Genomic DNA, 15,158 nt, shown 5'->3' with positions numbered 1-15,158 from the left:
GGCTACAAAGCGGTCTGGGCACGGCTGCGGGGACTGGCGAGGCCCGTCATCACAGGAAGATGCGAGCAGGTAACGACAACGTCAGAGTGAAATGTTTAAATAAGAAAACCATCCAAACCTCCGCCGAGTCAGGAGGAATTAGACTGTGCTTTTACAAACTCATGTTCTATTTTTACTCTGAGGAATGTACTTTACTAAATTTGAAGGTGATGAAAAAAATCCTTCCCCACTGAATAAAATATCAGTAAACACGAGTGTGGCTCTGTGCTCTCCACTGCTGGAGGCTAGCGGGGGAGGGAGTGATCTAGACCGAAAATTTACTTCCAAGTTTACTTACCAAGTGCAAAATGTTAATCTAGTTTTCAACATTTATTTATTTTTTGGGACAGAGAGAGACAGAGCATGAACGGGGGAGGGGCAGAGAGAGAGGGAGACACAGAATCGGAAACAGGCTCCAGGCTCCGAGCCATCAGCCCAGAGCCCGACGCGGGGCTCGAACTCACAGACCGCGAGATCGTGACCTGGCTGAAGTCGGATGCTTAACCAACTGCGTCACCCAGGCGCCCCTAGTTTTCAATACTGAGAATTAGAAATAGTTGGCCTGAAGTTTTTGTTTATGGCTTGATTGAGGTGTAACTGACATACAATAAATTGTATGTGAAGTGTATAGTTTGAAGAGTTCTCTAGGTCTATATCCATGAAAATATTACCACAATCACCGTCACCTGCAGAAGTTTCCTCCCACCCCTTGTTAATCCTCCCTCACCTCTACCTATGCCCCTGCCCTTAGATGACCTGTCCGGAATGACAGCTCAGGGTGTGGGAGGACAAGGCGAGACCAGACAGAAAGGAGGGGGGGCTACTCGGGAGAAAGGTGGGGACAGTAGGAAGAGGTGCTGGGCCCTTTTCTGGAGCACCAAGTGTAGGTCTGCTTGGTGGTCCTGCTCCTTTGTCACCCTGGCCCCATCATAGGTCTGTGGCCGCTCCCTTCTTTCCCCAGAATAGAGCTTAGCCCTCCTCCTGTGCCCATCTCCAGGCCACCCTCATGGCCTTCCTGGGGTGCCAGCTGCCCCATGATGCCCTGCACAAGGCTCTCACTTGACCACTGGCTGGCTCCAGCCTGGACTTTGAGCTCTGGGACTCAGGGCTGGCTCTGAGCACAGATGTGCAGCAGCCTGGCCCCCAGAGCTCACTGAGGGAAGGACCTTGGGAAGAGCCTTCACTACCCAAGAGCCTGCTTCCCAGTTCTCTGATCCATGTTCTCATCATCCCTTCACTTTTGACGCCTGCTTATTCCCCAGCAAGTTACACAAATGACTTTCAAATATTAAAATAAAATGGCTGATACGGGGCGTCTGGGTGGCTCAGTCAGTTGAGCGTCCGACTTCGGCTCAGGTCATGATCTCATGGTTCATGAGTTTGAGCTCCGTGTCGGGGTCTGTGCTGACAGCTCCGAGCCTGGAACCTGCTTCAGATTCTGTGTTTCCTTCTCTCTCTCTCTGCCCCTCCCCCACTCTTGCCCTGTCTCTCTCTCAAAAATAAATAAAGATTAAAAAAATTTTTTTAAAAGAAAATAAAATGGCTGATAGAGAAGACCTCACAAGGGTGGGGAAAGAACAGATAGTTTTGATGAAACTGGCTATTAAGTGAGAAAAATAAAGCTGGGTCTCTATCTCACATCACATCAAAATAAAAAAAATCCAAATGAATTAAAGACATACTTGCGAAAGGAAAAACTATAAATACAGGCAGATATCTTTATATATATATATATTTTTAAGGGGGACCTGGGTGACTCAGTTGGTTAAGCATCTGACTTTGGCTCAGGTCATGATCTCACCGTGAGTTTGAGCCCCATGTTGGGCTCTCTGTTGTCAACTCAGAGCCTCCTTTGGGCCCTCCACCCCCCTCTCTCTGCCCCTCCCCTGCTAGTGCACTGTCTCTCTCAAAAATAAAAATAAACATTAAAAAAAATAAAATATTTTAAGTAATCTGTATACCCAACATGGGGCTCAAACTCACCGCCCCAAGATCAAAAGTCACATGCTTTACCGACCAAGCCAGCCAGGCGCCCCCATAGACAGGTATCTTTGAGACTTTGGGTAAAATATTTATTTACCTAATTTTAACTGTTTACAACTTCGATTTTTTTTAAATGTTTGTTTATTTCTGAGAGAGAGAGAGAGAGAGCGAGAGCAGGGGAGGGGCAGAGAGGGCAAGGGAGACAAAGAATCCGAACCAGGCTCCAGGCTCTGACCAGTTAGCAGAGAGCCCAACGTGGGACTCAAACTCGTGAACTTCAAGATCATGACCTGAGCTGAAGTCGGACACTCAACCGACTGAATCACCCAGGCGCCCCAGTGAAATTCTTAAAACATATGGACCAGCCTGGAAAATAGCACAAGACATCCAGGTATTCCGTACCCACATTTACCAGATGCCGATCCTTTGTCCTATGTGTGCTCAGCCTTTGTGTCTTGCAGGGACATAGCAATATAGCTAAAATTTTACCCTGTGCCCCTTTCCTCTTCCAGCCCCTCAACACAACTCCCACTCTTGTTTTGTTATTTTTACTACAAATGAACGTATTTGCAGCAATTTGTGGTCATTGACCACATTTTTAACCTTTGCAGAAATGGGTATTACACAGTCTCTGCTCCATAACTTGCTTTTATCAGCAGTGCATTTTAGAAGTCGGCACAAGCTGACGTGTGCACCTGTGGTTCATCCATCAGACCTGCTACGAAGCATTCCCTCACCATCGACGACACCTCAGCCATTCAGCAGTCTCTTTGTGCGAGCATGAACACCAGTGCTGTCAAACACCCCTTTCCTGCCTCCTCATGGGCTTGTGCAAACTTCTCCCCAGAGGTACTGGAGGTGAAAGTGCGGAATCGAAGGGTACATAGATCCTCAGCTGTGTCAGTAATGCGACTCCCCATGCTCTGCCGGGTTCAGACTTGATTCTCATTGATTGGTGTCCAAGGATACCTTTACTAATTCCCTTGATTTCCAATGGGGTGAGCATCTTTTTTATGTGTCTATGGCCACTTGAGTTTCCTCTTCTGAAACTGCTTATCGTTATTCTTTGCTCATGTTTCTGCTGGGTTTCTGCTCTTTTGTTTTTTGAGGAATTCTTTGTGTATTCTGGAAATGAATCCTTTGTCAATTACATCTGTTCTAAATTTCTCTTTCAAGTTGCTATGGACTAAACTGTGCCCCACAGATTCATTATTTGAAGCCCTAACCCCCAGGCAGGGAGAAGATATTTGCAATATTAAAGACTGATTTTATCTGTAGATAATGTCAGAGAATCTAATAAAAAAACAACTGGGGCGCCTGGGTGGCTCAGTCAGTTGAGCGGCCGACTTCACCTCAGGTCATGACCTCACAGTCCGTGAGTTCGAGCCCCGCGTCGGGCTCTGTGCTGACAGCTCAGAGCCTGGAGCCTGTTTCAGATTCTGTGTCTCCCTCTCTCTGACCCTCCCCCGTTCATGCTCTATCTCTCTCTGTCCCAAAAATAAATAAACGTTAAGAAAAAAAATTAAAAAAAACAAAACAAGTGCGTGCTACGACTGGGCAATTCACAGATTTGGGATCCCAGTTGGTCAATAAACACAACAAAAAATACTCAACCTCACTAACAGTTAAGTTCAAATAAGACAAGATGCCATTTTAAATTCATGGGACTAGCACAGACAGCAGAAATCGTATGTAATGCCTACTATAATTTTGGTTTTTAAAAACTTGCATTTAAAAAAAAGTAGAGGGGTTAAGCATCAGACTCTTGATTTCAGCTCAGGTCATGATCTTGCAGTTCCTGGGTTTGAGCCCCGAATCAGGCTGGGTGCTGTCTCGGAACCTGCTTGGGATTCCTTCTCTGCCCCTCCTGCTCGCTCTCTCTCACTCTCTCAAAATAAATGAATAAAATTTAAAAAGAAATAAAATAAAATCTTCTAAAAAAACACATTAAAAAAAAAAAGTAGATATGCGGCACCTGGGTGCTCAGTCTGTTAAGTGTCTGACTCTTGAGCTCAGCCCAGGTCTCCATTTCAGGGTCGTTAGTTCAAACCCCACGTTGGGCTCCATGTTCCATGTGTAGCCTACTAAAAAAAAAAAAAAAAAAAAAAGTAGGTTTGTGGGGCACCTGGGGGACTCAGTCCAAGGAGCATGCGACTCTTGATCTCGGGGTCATGAGTTTGAGTCCCATGTTGGTTGTAGAGATTACTTAAAAATAAAATCCTTTTCTTTTTGTTAGTAAAAGTAAATTTGTGATCAAATTGAGCCTTGTCGATCACCCTACCCTTCCTTCCGTCTATGGCCAAATCTTACCAGGTGGTGGAGGAACCTTACCCCAGGAGAGACAATCTTACCTTCCAAGTGAGGTTTCTTAACCACTTTCCCTCAGCTCCCCTGGGTGGGTCCAATGAGGCTGTGCCAGGAGTCTGTTGAGTCACCTTTCTGGTCTTCATCTTCCTATCTCTTCCCACAAGCCAAATGCCACCAGGGAAGAGGAATCAAGGAAACCTACGTGCTTGGAGATTTCCAAAGATAAGTGTTTATTCAAGTACCTTTCAAAAGTAGGGGTGCCTGGGTGGCTCAGTTGGTTGAGCGCCCAACTGTTGATTTCAGCTCAGGTTGTGATCTCATGGTTTGTGAGATGCAGCCCTATGTCTGCCTCTGTGCTGACCTGCTTGGGATTCTCTCTCTCTCTCCCTCTCTCTCTGCCCCTCCCCCATGCACTCTCTCCCTCTCTCTCTCTCTCAAAATAAATAAACTTTAAAATTTTAAACATTTATTTATTTTTGAGAGACAGAGAGAGACAGAACGTGAGTGGGGAGGGGCAGAGAGAGAGGGAGACACAGAATCTGAAGCAGGCTCCAGGCTCTGAGCTGTCAGCACAGAGCCCAATGCGGGGCTGGAACCCATGAACCGTGAGATCATGATCTGAGCTGAAGTCGGATGCTTAACCAACTGAGCTATCCAAGTGCCCCTAAATAAATAAACTTTAATTGAAACAAAACAAAACAAACAAACAAACAAAAAAAGAATAGTCACAGAGAGAGGTTTCACAGACATTCACCCAGACCCCAAATCCAACAGTTGTGAACTGAACCCCACCCTCCCTCCCTCCCTCCTCCTCTTCTGTGTAACTATTACCAGGTTAAATTAAAATGTGCATAGGGTGGGTGTGGAAGAGCGCCTCCAAGTGGCATCAGGGGCTGCTTTTACCCAGCTAGTTCATTTCATCTGCAACGTTACATCAAAAATGCCCACAGACCACAGAAGGGATGCTTGATGCCATTGGAATGACTGACCAGGAAGTTGTCACTTAAAAAAAATTTTATTATTATTATTATTATTATTATTATTATTTTAATTTAAGTAATTTCTACACCCAACATGGGGCTGGAACTCACGACTCCAACTGAGCCAGCCAAGCACCCCAGGAACTTGTCACTTTTAATGTTCCATGAACAGAGTCTCTTGAACTATTGCAAGAAGGAAGGTGTATGCTTTCCATGCTGAGGTTCTATTTGGGCATGCCAGCCAACCAGGGAATGCAGATTCTTCCAGTACTGGTACAGTGGCAGGAGGACCTCCTGTTGTTTTTACTTCACCCACATTAACACAGCTATTGAGAAAGGTTGACACATCACTCTAACTACCTCTGAAAATTATGTCTGGTCAAATGCATCAGCTTGATTTCAGATTCTTGCCAAAACTGTAGATGTTTTGAAAGCATACAGCTCATATAAGGAATTGATGAGTTTGGGGAGGAGGATCCCCTGCCTCTCTTTTCCCAATGCCAACCTGACAAAACCTGGAACTGCATGCCCTGGGGTTCTGTCATAGGTGATGACTCAGTTAATTACCACACTGTTTCTCACTGTACATTTGGAAACAGCGGTTCAATTTCCTTTGGTTCTTGCCCAAACTGCTTATGAAATATATCTGGTGCGTGTGCCCACCGCATATAAAAATACCAGTTCATACTTTCTCTTGATACATTTCATTGCAGGCTAAATTTAGTACCTCGCCTGGGGCCTGGCAGCTCACCTGCTTCTAACTAGCATGTCTCCACTTTCATGCCTGCTGCAGGGTGTCCGAGTTCCTGTCTGGTGCCCTGTTCCCCACTGATGATGGTGACATCTAGAGAAACAGATGTCAGCTGTCAAAGACAGCCACAGTGTTTGGGAGGCCTGGCTTAGACTGGCGGTTTACACTGGGTCTCCTATGAAAATAAAAGACTTAGTCATAGGTTTAAAAAAAGGTCTCAGTGTTCCACCTCGCGTTCCTTCCGTTACAGATGAGACGGACCGCATTCTCGGGGCAGCCCCACACTCGGGGCGGCCGTTGCCTCTGCCCACCTCTGCCTCACCGCAGGTAAATCCCCGGGCCTCTCTGCGCGGCTGGCGTGTGCAGGGGGCGCCGCACCCGCCCTCCGGCTATGCCTAGAGCCACGTGCACTTCTCGCTGACCCAGGAGGACCGGGCTCCTCTCTTATCAATTAGCGAGAAGGCTCTACGCAGGCAGGACCCTGTCCCCTTGGGACAGGTGCATATATCGGTATTTTTGCTCGTCCGGTTTATCCATCCGTGCAGCGCGTGGGGGCGGCTGTTCTGGAGCGCCCCAGCGGCGACGTGACACCCCACCGACGACACCCGGTGGCGCACCGTACGTGGAAACCCCACTACCCAGCAAGGCGCTCCGCCCCGCCCGGCACCAGCCTTTAAGGCAGGCCGGCGAGGGGCGGGGCTGGCAGGAGCCGCGACGCGCTGACGTCACGCCCGACGGAAGGCGGGGCCCGGGCGGCGGCGGCGGCGGCGGCGGCGGCGTCTGCTCTGGTACCGTGGGTACCTCAGCCTCCTCGGCAGCCTCCTCCGCGTCCTCCTCAGAGGCCTCAGCGGCGCCTGCCCCTTCGGCCTCCCGCCGCCGCCGCCGCCGCCGCCGCCGCCGCCTCCGCCTTCTCGGCGCCCTCCAGCGCCCGCCGCGCCGCCGACATGGGCCCGCGCCCGCCGCGCTGCCGGGCCGAGGGCAGCTGAGGCGCCGCGCGAAGATGGGCGAGGGCGGAGCAGGGCCCGAGCGCCAGCCCGAGCAGCCCGGGTGCCCCGCGCGCGCCCGCCCGCGCCGCCGCGGGGATGCCCGCGCCCGCCGCCGCGCCCTGAGCGCCTTTGTCTGCCGCCCGCGCCGCCCGCCGCACCACTGGCCTCGCGGGCCTGCGCCGCGGCCGGGGTCGCGCCCATGAAGATGGAGCCGGGCCGGCCGGCCTCCCCCGCGGGCGGCGCGTGCCCCGACCCGGAGCCCGGCGGGCCCGACGGGCCGGGGGCCTCCCGGCGCGCGCCCGCCGCCCCCGCCCCGCGCCGGGCGGTCGGCTCGCCGGAGCCCGCGGCCTGCGCGGATGCCGGGGCGGGCCTGAGCGCCGGGCGGGCCCCGGGGCTGGAGCGGCGGCAGCCGCTCGCCGGCCCGGAGGCGCGCCCCGAGAGCGGCCGGGCGCTGGCCACGGGCCCAGGCGCCTCTTACCTCCTGCCGGGCCCGGCCGCCCGCCCGGACCCCGAGCCCGAGCCCGAGCCCGAGCGGCAGCTGCCAGAGCTCGGCCCGCTCCTGTCCTGGACTGCAGAGCCCCAGGATTATGGCCTCCCGGTTTTCCCGGACAGCGCCTGTCTCCGTGTGCCCGGCTTCGGCCACAGCCAGCACAGCAGGCCCGAGGTCGACTTCTTCCCTTGCTTCCCCGCGGCCTCGGTGGGCGAGCTGACGCTGGAGGTGGGTCCCGAGGACCCGGACCGGCCCTCGGACTTCAGCCAGACGTGCCCCCTAACGAGCGAGCCCGCGGCGTGTCCGGAGGACGGCCCCCGCCTGCGAGCCGTGTTCGACGCCCTGGACGGCGATGGAGACGGCTTCGTCCGCATCGAGGACTTCGTGCAGTTCGCCACGGTCTACGGGGCAGAGCAGGTAACTAGGCGAGCGCGCCCGGGCCCTGCCGCGGTCGGGGAGTGAGCGGCTCACACCGGCCGTCCCGCGCTCTCCTTTCGGGACTTCTTGGCTCGGCTCTGCCTGAATTTCCCTGGACTTCCTTTCCTGCCTTCCAGGAGCTTCTTCCGTTCGAGGGAGTCACCTTCTCTCCCTGCGCGCCCCCCCCCCCCCCCCGCCCGCCCCGCACCACGCCAGCTGGTTTTTCCCAGACGGAGAGGCGCTTCTGGCGTGGGGACATGCCCCCGGCCCTTCCCGCCGCCGAGGGTCACGCTGATGGACACCTGTTTTGAGCACAGTTGCTTCACTGTGCGTGGTTGGCAGTGTTCTTCCCGGGCGGTGGTTTACTGTTGGGGACACCGTGGTCGCTCAGAGTTTTCGTGTCTAACCAATCCTCTGTGTCCGAAGGAAGGAAATACACCCCAGGGAAGGGAATGGGCCCTAGAGCCGGGTGGTGTGTGCAGACTGGAGAACTCCGCTCCTGTAGGAGGTGAGCGGTGTAGACAGGTGACCAGGAAGCACCGGGCCGTGTGTCGGTGGGCCCACCCGGCCTCCAGGGCTGCGGCTGCTCCGGAAGAAACTGGGCCTCGAGGTTTGTCCTCCCCCTGTGTCCCGGCACTTAGGGGACGTTTAGGTCAGGGTTGTGTGTTCGGACATCCGCTGTTAAATACTTTACTTGGTCGTAGGAAGTCCCTACAAGGTTGATTTGCTAGTTTTTACATTTTATTGACTTCTCACACGTGCACGCGTTTGGTAAGTGGGTGTTAGGGTTAGGACTAGAGGTTTCTAAGAAAAGAGGTAAAGTTGACACCGTGCTGTTTGGGGTGTCAGTTATAACATTTACGAACCTTTATAGGGGACCCATGTGTCCCCCTGAGTATTCACAGTGGGCCTTGAGCTGTGAAGACCTGGGTCCTGAGTCAGCCCGGGAAGAGGTGCGCGTCCCTGTGGGCATCCTGAGCGTTGGCGTCAGTGTCCTGCCTGCATTTAGCTCTGTGTTGGAAGACATTGCTGGGGATGGGCCTCCCATCTCTTAGTCTCACCGGCACAGAGACATCACAGGACTGGCAGTTTCCCGTATTGGCAGCACGGATTGTGATTGCTGGTTCAGTTTCGTTTCTTTTCTTTTCTTTTCTTTTCTTTTCTTTTCTTTTCTTTTCTTTTCTTTTCTTATCTTTTCGTTTCTTCTCTTTTCTTTTCTTTTCTTTTCCCTTCCCTTCCCTTTTCCCTTCCCTTTTCTTTTCTTTTCTTTTCTTTTCTTTTCTTTTCTTTCATGTTTATTTATTTTGAGAGCAGGGAGGCAGAGAATCCTAAGCAGGCTCCGCGCGGTGCAAAGAGCCGGATGTGGGGCTTGATCCCATGAACCATGAGATCGTGACCTGAACCGAAATCAAGAGTCTGATGCTTAACCGACTGAGCCACCCAGGGGCCCCTTGTTCAGTTTCTTCTGATGCTTTTCCTTCATGCCACTGGGCTGGAGGACACCTCGGCATCCTTGGTTGTCGTGTGTGTGTGTGTGTGTGTGTGTGTGTGTGTGTGTGTGAGCGTGTGAGTGACTAGTGCCATGTGTCTCCTCCCCAAACACACCCTTCCTCTTTACACCAAGCAGCGATTTTAGAGAAATACAACATTTGATCTTGTTATCATAACCTGACTCTGTGGCTCATGTGAAGCTCGTGTATGTTTTCACTGGAATACCGCCTTTTTCTGAAGTGGTGGTAAGCAGGTGGTTTTCATGTCACTTCACAGGTAAGGAACCGGAAACCCAGGAAGGATGAATCACTTTCCCAAGACCTGACAGATTGTCAGTGCTCCAGCAGGGACTCTCACTAGGTCTTTTGAGTCATAATCTTTAGGTGGCTCTCACCTTACTAGATTTGGTGGCTCAAAGTGTTTCCACAAAGTTTCGTGTTACTAACTGCCATAAAATCCGTTTCATTTGAGAAACACCTTTTGTAATTGTCCTTGTCTATCACAGTGGGAAAAACTTGGGTGCTATTTGGGGTTGAGCTTTCTTGTGATCACAGAGTGGAAATGAGTTCAAATTCTTTGCTCTTATAGCTCCTGGTGGAATTTTAAATTTGGCGTCAAAGCCGGATGACTTGGGGTTTGGTGGAATGGGCGAGTATCCGGAGATCGCTCGTGGCATTGCCCCTTTCGTCTGCTGGCCCAGACTGTGCAGGAAGAGGCATTGCTGGGTGTGATCTCAGCTTGACTTGGACAGACTTCCTGGGATGGTGGAGGAGAGCTCTTGTTTTGGAGCAGATAATTTACGGAGTAATGAAAGGTTGATTTTTGTGTCTGTGTAAGCTTTAAGCTTTGCTAGCCTTTATTATGACTCAGGATTGCTTTTTCCAAGTCTGATGTCAGAATGCATTATAGAAGAGCAAAGAAAAGACATATTTTCTTTTTTTTTTTTTTTAATATTTAATTTTTTTTTTCAACGTTTATTTTTTTTGGGACAGAGAGAGACAGAGCATGAACGGGGGAGGGGCAGAGAGAGAGGGAGACACAGAATCGGAAACAGGCTCCAGGCTCTGAGCCATCAGCCCAGAGCCTGATGCGGGGCTCGAACTCACGGACCGCGAGATCGTGACCTGGCTGAAGTCGGACGCTTAACTGACTGCGCCACCCAGGCGCCCCGAAAAGAAATATTTTCTGATAGTGAAGTCGTTTAAGGAAAAGTGAAGATTTCTGCCTCATGATGAGTATTTTTACACTTTTAAATGAAAAGTCTTAAACATGTTCAGAGATAGAGGGAATGGTCTAGTGAAACCCCCCGCCTCAGTCGCGCTAGTCTCGGATAATCTGTCAGCTCCCTCTTTCACACCGTGTGGGAAGTGCACACCTGACATTAGATTCCATCTGTATGTATTTCAGTGTGTGTCTCTAAAAGATAAGGATTCTTTTTTTAAACATTTGTGATTTAAAAAAAAAAACAAACCCTAGGAACAGATAAGGTGGATAAGAGCAATAATGATAAGTTTTTGTACTTTCCACCTTGAGATTTCAAAATATTGAGTGCATGAGACTCTTACCCCGGTCACATTACTGTCTTTGATGATAGCAGCTCATTATCTTGATTATTGTCAAATTTTCAAAGGTAGCACGTTGAATAATCTGTTTATGAAGGAAGCATTTTAAATTATTTAAGCTGCTTATCTGAATTTTTAATGGAAGCAGCTCCTATTTATAATACAGAAGGCTTTGTGTCCGTCTTTCTTTAGTAATGTTATGGTGTGTTTGGCTCCCCTTACATCATCTGGGTGGTAGATCAGGTGTGGTGTAACTTAACACAGTGTTGGTTATCAGCAGAGGGAAGGAGGAAAAGGACTATAGTGGAGCTTTCTGGTTGTATCTTACTGAAGCAGGAATTCATAGGCACTAGTCGTGAAGTTGGAATAGGTTATTTAAAAAACAATTTTTTTTAACATTTATTTATTTTTGAGAGACAGAGAGACAGAACATGAGCGGGGGAGGGGCAGAGAGAGAGGGAAACAGAATCTGACACAGGCTCCAGACTCTGAGCCGTCAGCACAGAGCTGACACGTGCTCGAACTCAGGAACCGTGAGATCATGACCTGGGCCGAAGTAGGACGCTCAACTGACTGAGCCACCCAGGCAACCGTGGAATAGGTTATTTTTAAGGCCTCAACCATTTCTGAAGATTCTTCATTGACATGACCCCTTCATACTAAGAGGGCTGATGCTTTTGTAGCCACTAGCAACTCATCCTAAAACAGAATTGGCAAAATAAATTCCAAGAGTATTGTAAGAAAGGATTGGTTTCTTTTGGCTTTACTTTTGAAAGGAATTAATTACCACTGTAAAGATTGTCTTCATGCTTATTACTACACTCACTTCAGCATTTACATTTAATAGTTACTGATCCTTTCCAGAGTACCTACACATTGAAACACTGAATGCCCTTCACTGACCTTGTAGGCACTGTCCTCTTCAGTGCTTGCATGAGTAGGCTGCTGAAGGAAGCGTTGATGCTCAGGTCTCCCTGCTTCTTGTTCCTGCCATGCTGCTGGCGGGCAGTTGGAAGTCCCTAGAGACACGGCTGGACCTTTCAGTTGCCTCAGTGTCCTTCCTGGTTTCTTTCCTAGCCTTGAATTTGAGTGTGGGTGTATCTGTGTACATGAGAGAGAATGAATGCCGGTGTGTGAGTAGGTGCATGTGGGAGCTGGAGTGGGGTGTGCATGCATACTTCTGGGTCCGTGTGTTGGATGAATTACTAAAAGGCAGATGAGGTCCCTTTCTGTGCTTGGATCACAGGCAATTTTGCTAGTGTTTTAAAAGCATCTTTTTCATATTATAAAAGTAACACATGCTTATTAAAAATTGTGAAAACAAAGAGTAATGTAAAATATAAAACAAAAGAAAGTGACCAATAATCCTATTTTCCTGAGAAAAAATATCACTAACATTTTAGTGTATCTCCCTGCAGACTTTTTTGTACACACAAGCACACACATACACAGAGCTTTGTACACAATTGAGATCATAGTGGGTAAAAGCTAAATTATTTTTATAGATGTTCATTGTTTAAAAACATGAGACCAAGTCATATCAGTAAGCAAAATAAGAAAAATAAAAACCACCTATAATTTCACCACCCAGAGTAACTACTTAAAAATTTTAAATGTAAATTAAAATATATGTAATGAATGCTTCATTGTACAAAAACGGTGTAATTCCCATGTCTGTTGTTCTGAACCCACTTTTTGACCTGTTTTTGAAATTAAAGATCTGTTACCAGTTTACTTGTTTCCAGGAAGATTCAGAATTGTTAGGCGTTATTCCCACACAGAAACTGACATATAGGAAGAATTTAATTCCATGTAGACCGCACAGACAATGTTGTAAAGCACACCAGGCTCATGAATTGCTTCCCTTCCAAATACTTATTTGTTTCAATTCCAGAAACAGGGTCCAAACATTAGTTAAAATTGAAATATCAGACACAAGAGTTAGGCATCCACTGAAGACTATTATGTGGTCCTTAGCAGTGGTTATTACAAAGTTACCAAAGTAATTTAGATTAGTGCTTCTGATGGAATGAATTGTATACCATTATTATAACTGTGAAAATTGTCCATGTGGAAAAGTTTTGAAGGAAATACTAAAAACTAGTTGTAGTGTGTATGTGTGTGTATTGGGGAGGTATATTTGTAGAAGGGGGTGAGTGGTAGGGATGGGCTTGGTTTCATTTGAGGTACAGGCCACATTTTCTGTTACGTTTACTGATTTTACTTTGGAAAGTAGTGTCTGTATATGTATCACAAATTTCAAACCATATAAAAAAGAATCTAATAAAAAATTTATTACAATCTTTAGAAATAGAAAATTACACCCTAAAGATAAAATACTTACATGTCTTATTTTGACTCAGATAAGGCTTTAGATCAAAATAAAAAACACATCTAAAGAAACAGATTTTTCTGAGGAACTTTTATAGAATATTGAGTTAGCATGTTCAGACGCTTATCGAAGATAGACTTAATTTGTGTTGATATTTGGAAAAATGCATATTAAAAATGCCTGTAATTCTTAAAGGTTGGCTACTAGGTGGGATGGTGGTTTCATCAATGTCTAATAATGTAAGTAATTCTGAGAGCTTCCTGGTGAAAAGAATTGCACTGTAATTTTTGAAAGTTCTTGAGAGTGGTAGAAATGATTCAGTATCATGGTTAGGGAGGAAAAGAAACTTTTTCTGTGGGTACAGTTTTATTTTTATGTCCAAATATTTAATGCTTGTTTTAGGCAAGTTGGTATTACTCTGGTTATGATCTAGCTAATTTTTTAAAGACCCATGCCTTCAGAAGGATTTAAGAACATACAGCTCCTGGAATTCTAATTTGTTAAATGATCTATTTTACTTTTTCTTTTGTTGGATAATTAAAAAAAGTTTACAGAAGTTTTAGAGCCTTCTGTGCTGAAAGCTAAATCATCCTGCTGTAGTCAAAAGTGAGCTTGTCTGTTAAGATCCCTGTTTTGAGCTAGAGTTCCATGGGATTGGGAATTTATGCTGTTGTCAGTATCAGAGGCTTTAATGATTCATTGTTCTTTTTCATTTCACATAATCTGTTCTCACTTCTCTTTAAGCAAGTTTAACCAGCTCAGATTATGATTGATGTGTGGTACCGGCTGCCTAAGTTTGTTTATAGGTAGGTGATTTATATGTTCAGACAGGAGGAATTGTTCAGCACTTTAAGGACCATTATTGCCCTAAATCATTGGGTCAGTAACAAAACAATGTGCTTAGCATTTTACGGTCTTGAGCAACCTAGGGGTGTTTTGTAAACAGTTTGATTAAGCTGCCTGCCAGTGACTCATTAACTGAATATATATATATATATTCTTCAATAGATTTTATTTTTAAGTAAAAATACCCACCTAACGTGGGACACAAACTTAACAACCCTGAGATCAAGAGTTGCGTGCTCTACTGACTGATCCAGTCTGGCACTCTTGATTAGTCATATTTTTAAAAGTTAAATGTAATTTAAATTTTACTAATAGATTATCCATAATGAAAGGAATTAAAAGTCCACATGGACTAGAGACATTAGTGTTTCCTTTGAAAGCCTGCTAAAGTACATTTTAAAAAGTTCAGCCAGTGAGAGAAATTTTTTAAAACGTTTATTCATTTTTGAGAGAGAGGGAGACTGTGTACTGGGGAGGGGCAGAGAGAGAGAGAGGGACAGAGGATCCAAAGTGGGTTCTGCACTGACAGCAGAGAGCCCGATGCAGGGCTTGAACTCAACGAACCGTGAGATCATGACCTGAGAGAACGTTTTTTAACTTGAAATACAGATGAGGGATGGTAGAAGGCTGTGAGTTTCGAGTGAGGTCTGAGCAGAGGGTAGCCAGTTTCTGGTTCTCCTCAGAGCACTGGTAATGTTTATGGGCTATGTGTAGGGTCCAGTCCCTGGTCTCCCTGATCATATCTGTGGAGGAACCTCAGGTTTTCATCTAGAAGATGAGAGAGCATAGCCAGCCTCACACACCTCTTTGGCCCCACTGTGTTCTCCAGTAGGGGCTCTCAGTAAGTTTTTTTAAAAACACGAGATAAAAGACTGATGTAAAAACTCTTGAAAGCCAAAGGGGGGAAAAAAGACAACCTGGTAGAAAAATGGACAAGAGATGTGAAGACATCCCACAGAAAAAGATACACAAAT

General features: G+C 47.5%; 1 protein-coding gene across 1 annotated transcript in view; it reads left to right on the top strand.

The window, feature by feature from the left end:
• Nucleotides 1-7,153: 7,153 nt before the first annotated feature.
• Nucleotides 7,154-15,158, top strand: part of RAB11FIP3 (RAB11 family interacting protein 3) — an 82,507-nt gene continuing 74,502 nt past the window's right edge. The window contains exon 1 of the mRNA XM_047837430.1: nt 7,154-7,953. Within this exon, the coding sequence (XP_047693386.1) occupies nt 7,246-7,953 (708 nt within the window). The 5' untranslated portion in view covers nt 7,154-7,245. The remainder of the gene's footprint in view (nt 7,954-15,158) is intronic.

The sequence above is a fragment of the Prionailurus viverrinus genome, chromosome E3, assembly GCF_022837055.1.
Source record: "Prionailurus viverrinus isolate Anna chromosome E3, UM_Priviv_1.0, whole genome shotgun sequence".
Lineage (NCBI taxonomy): Eukaryota > Metazoa > Chordata > Mammalia > Carnivora > Felidae > Prionailurus > Prionailurus viverrinus.
Note: the sequence above shows the minus strand (reverse complement) of the source record. Positions and strands in the feature narration are given on the sequence as shown.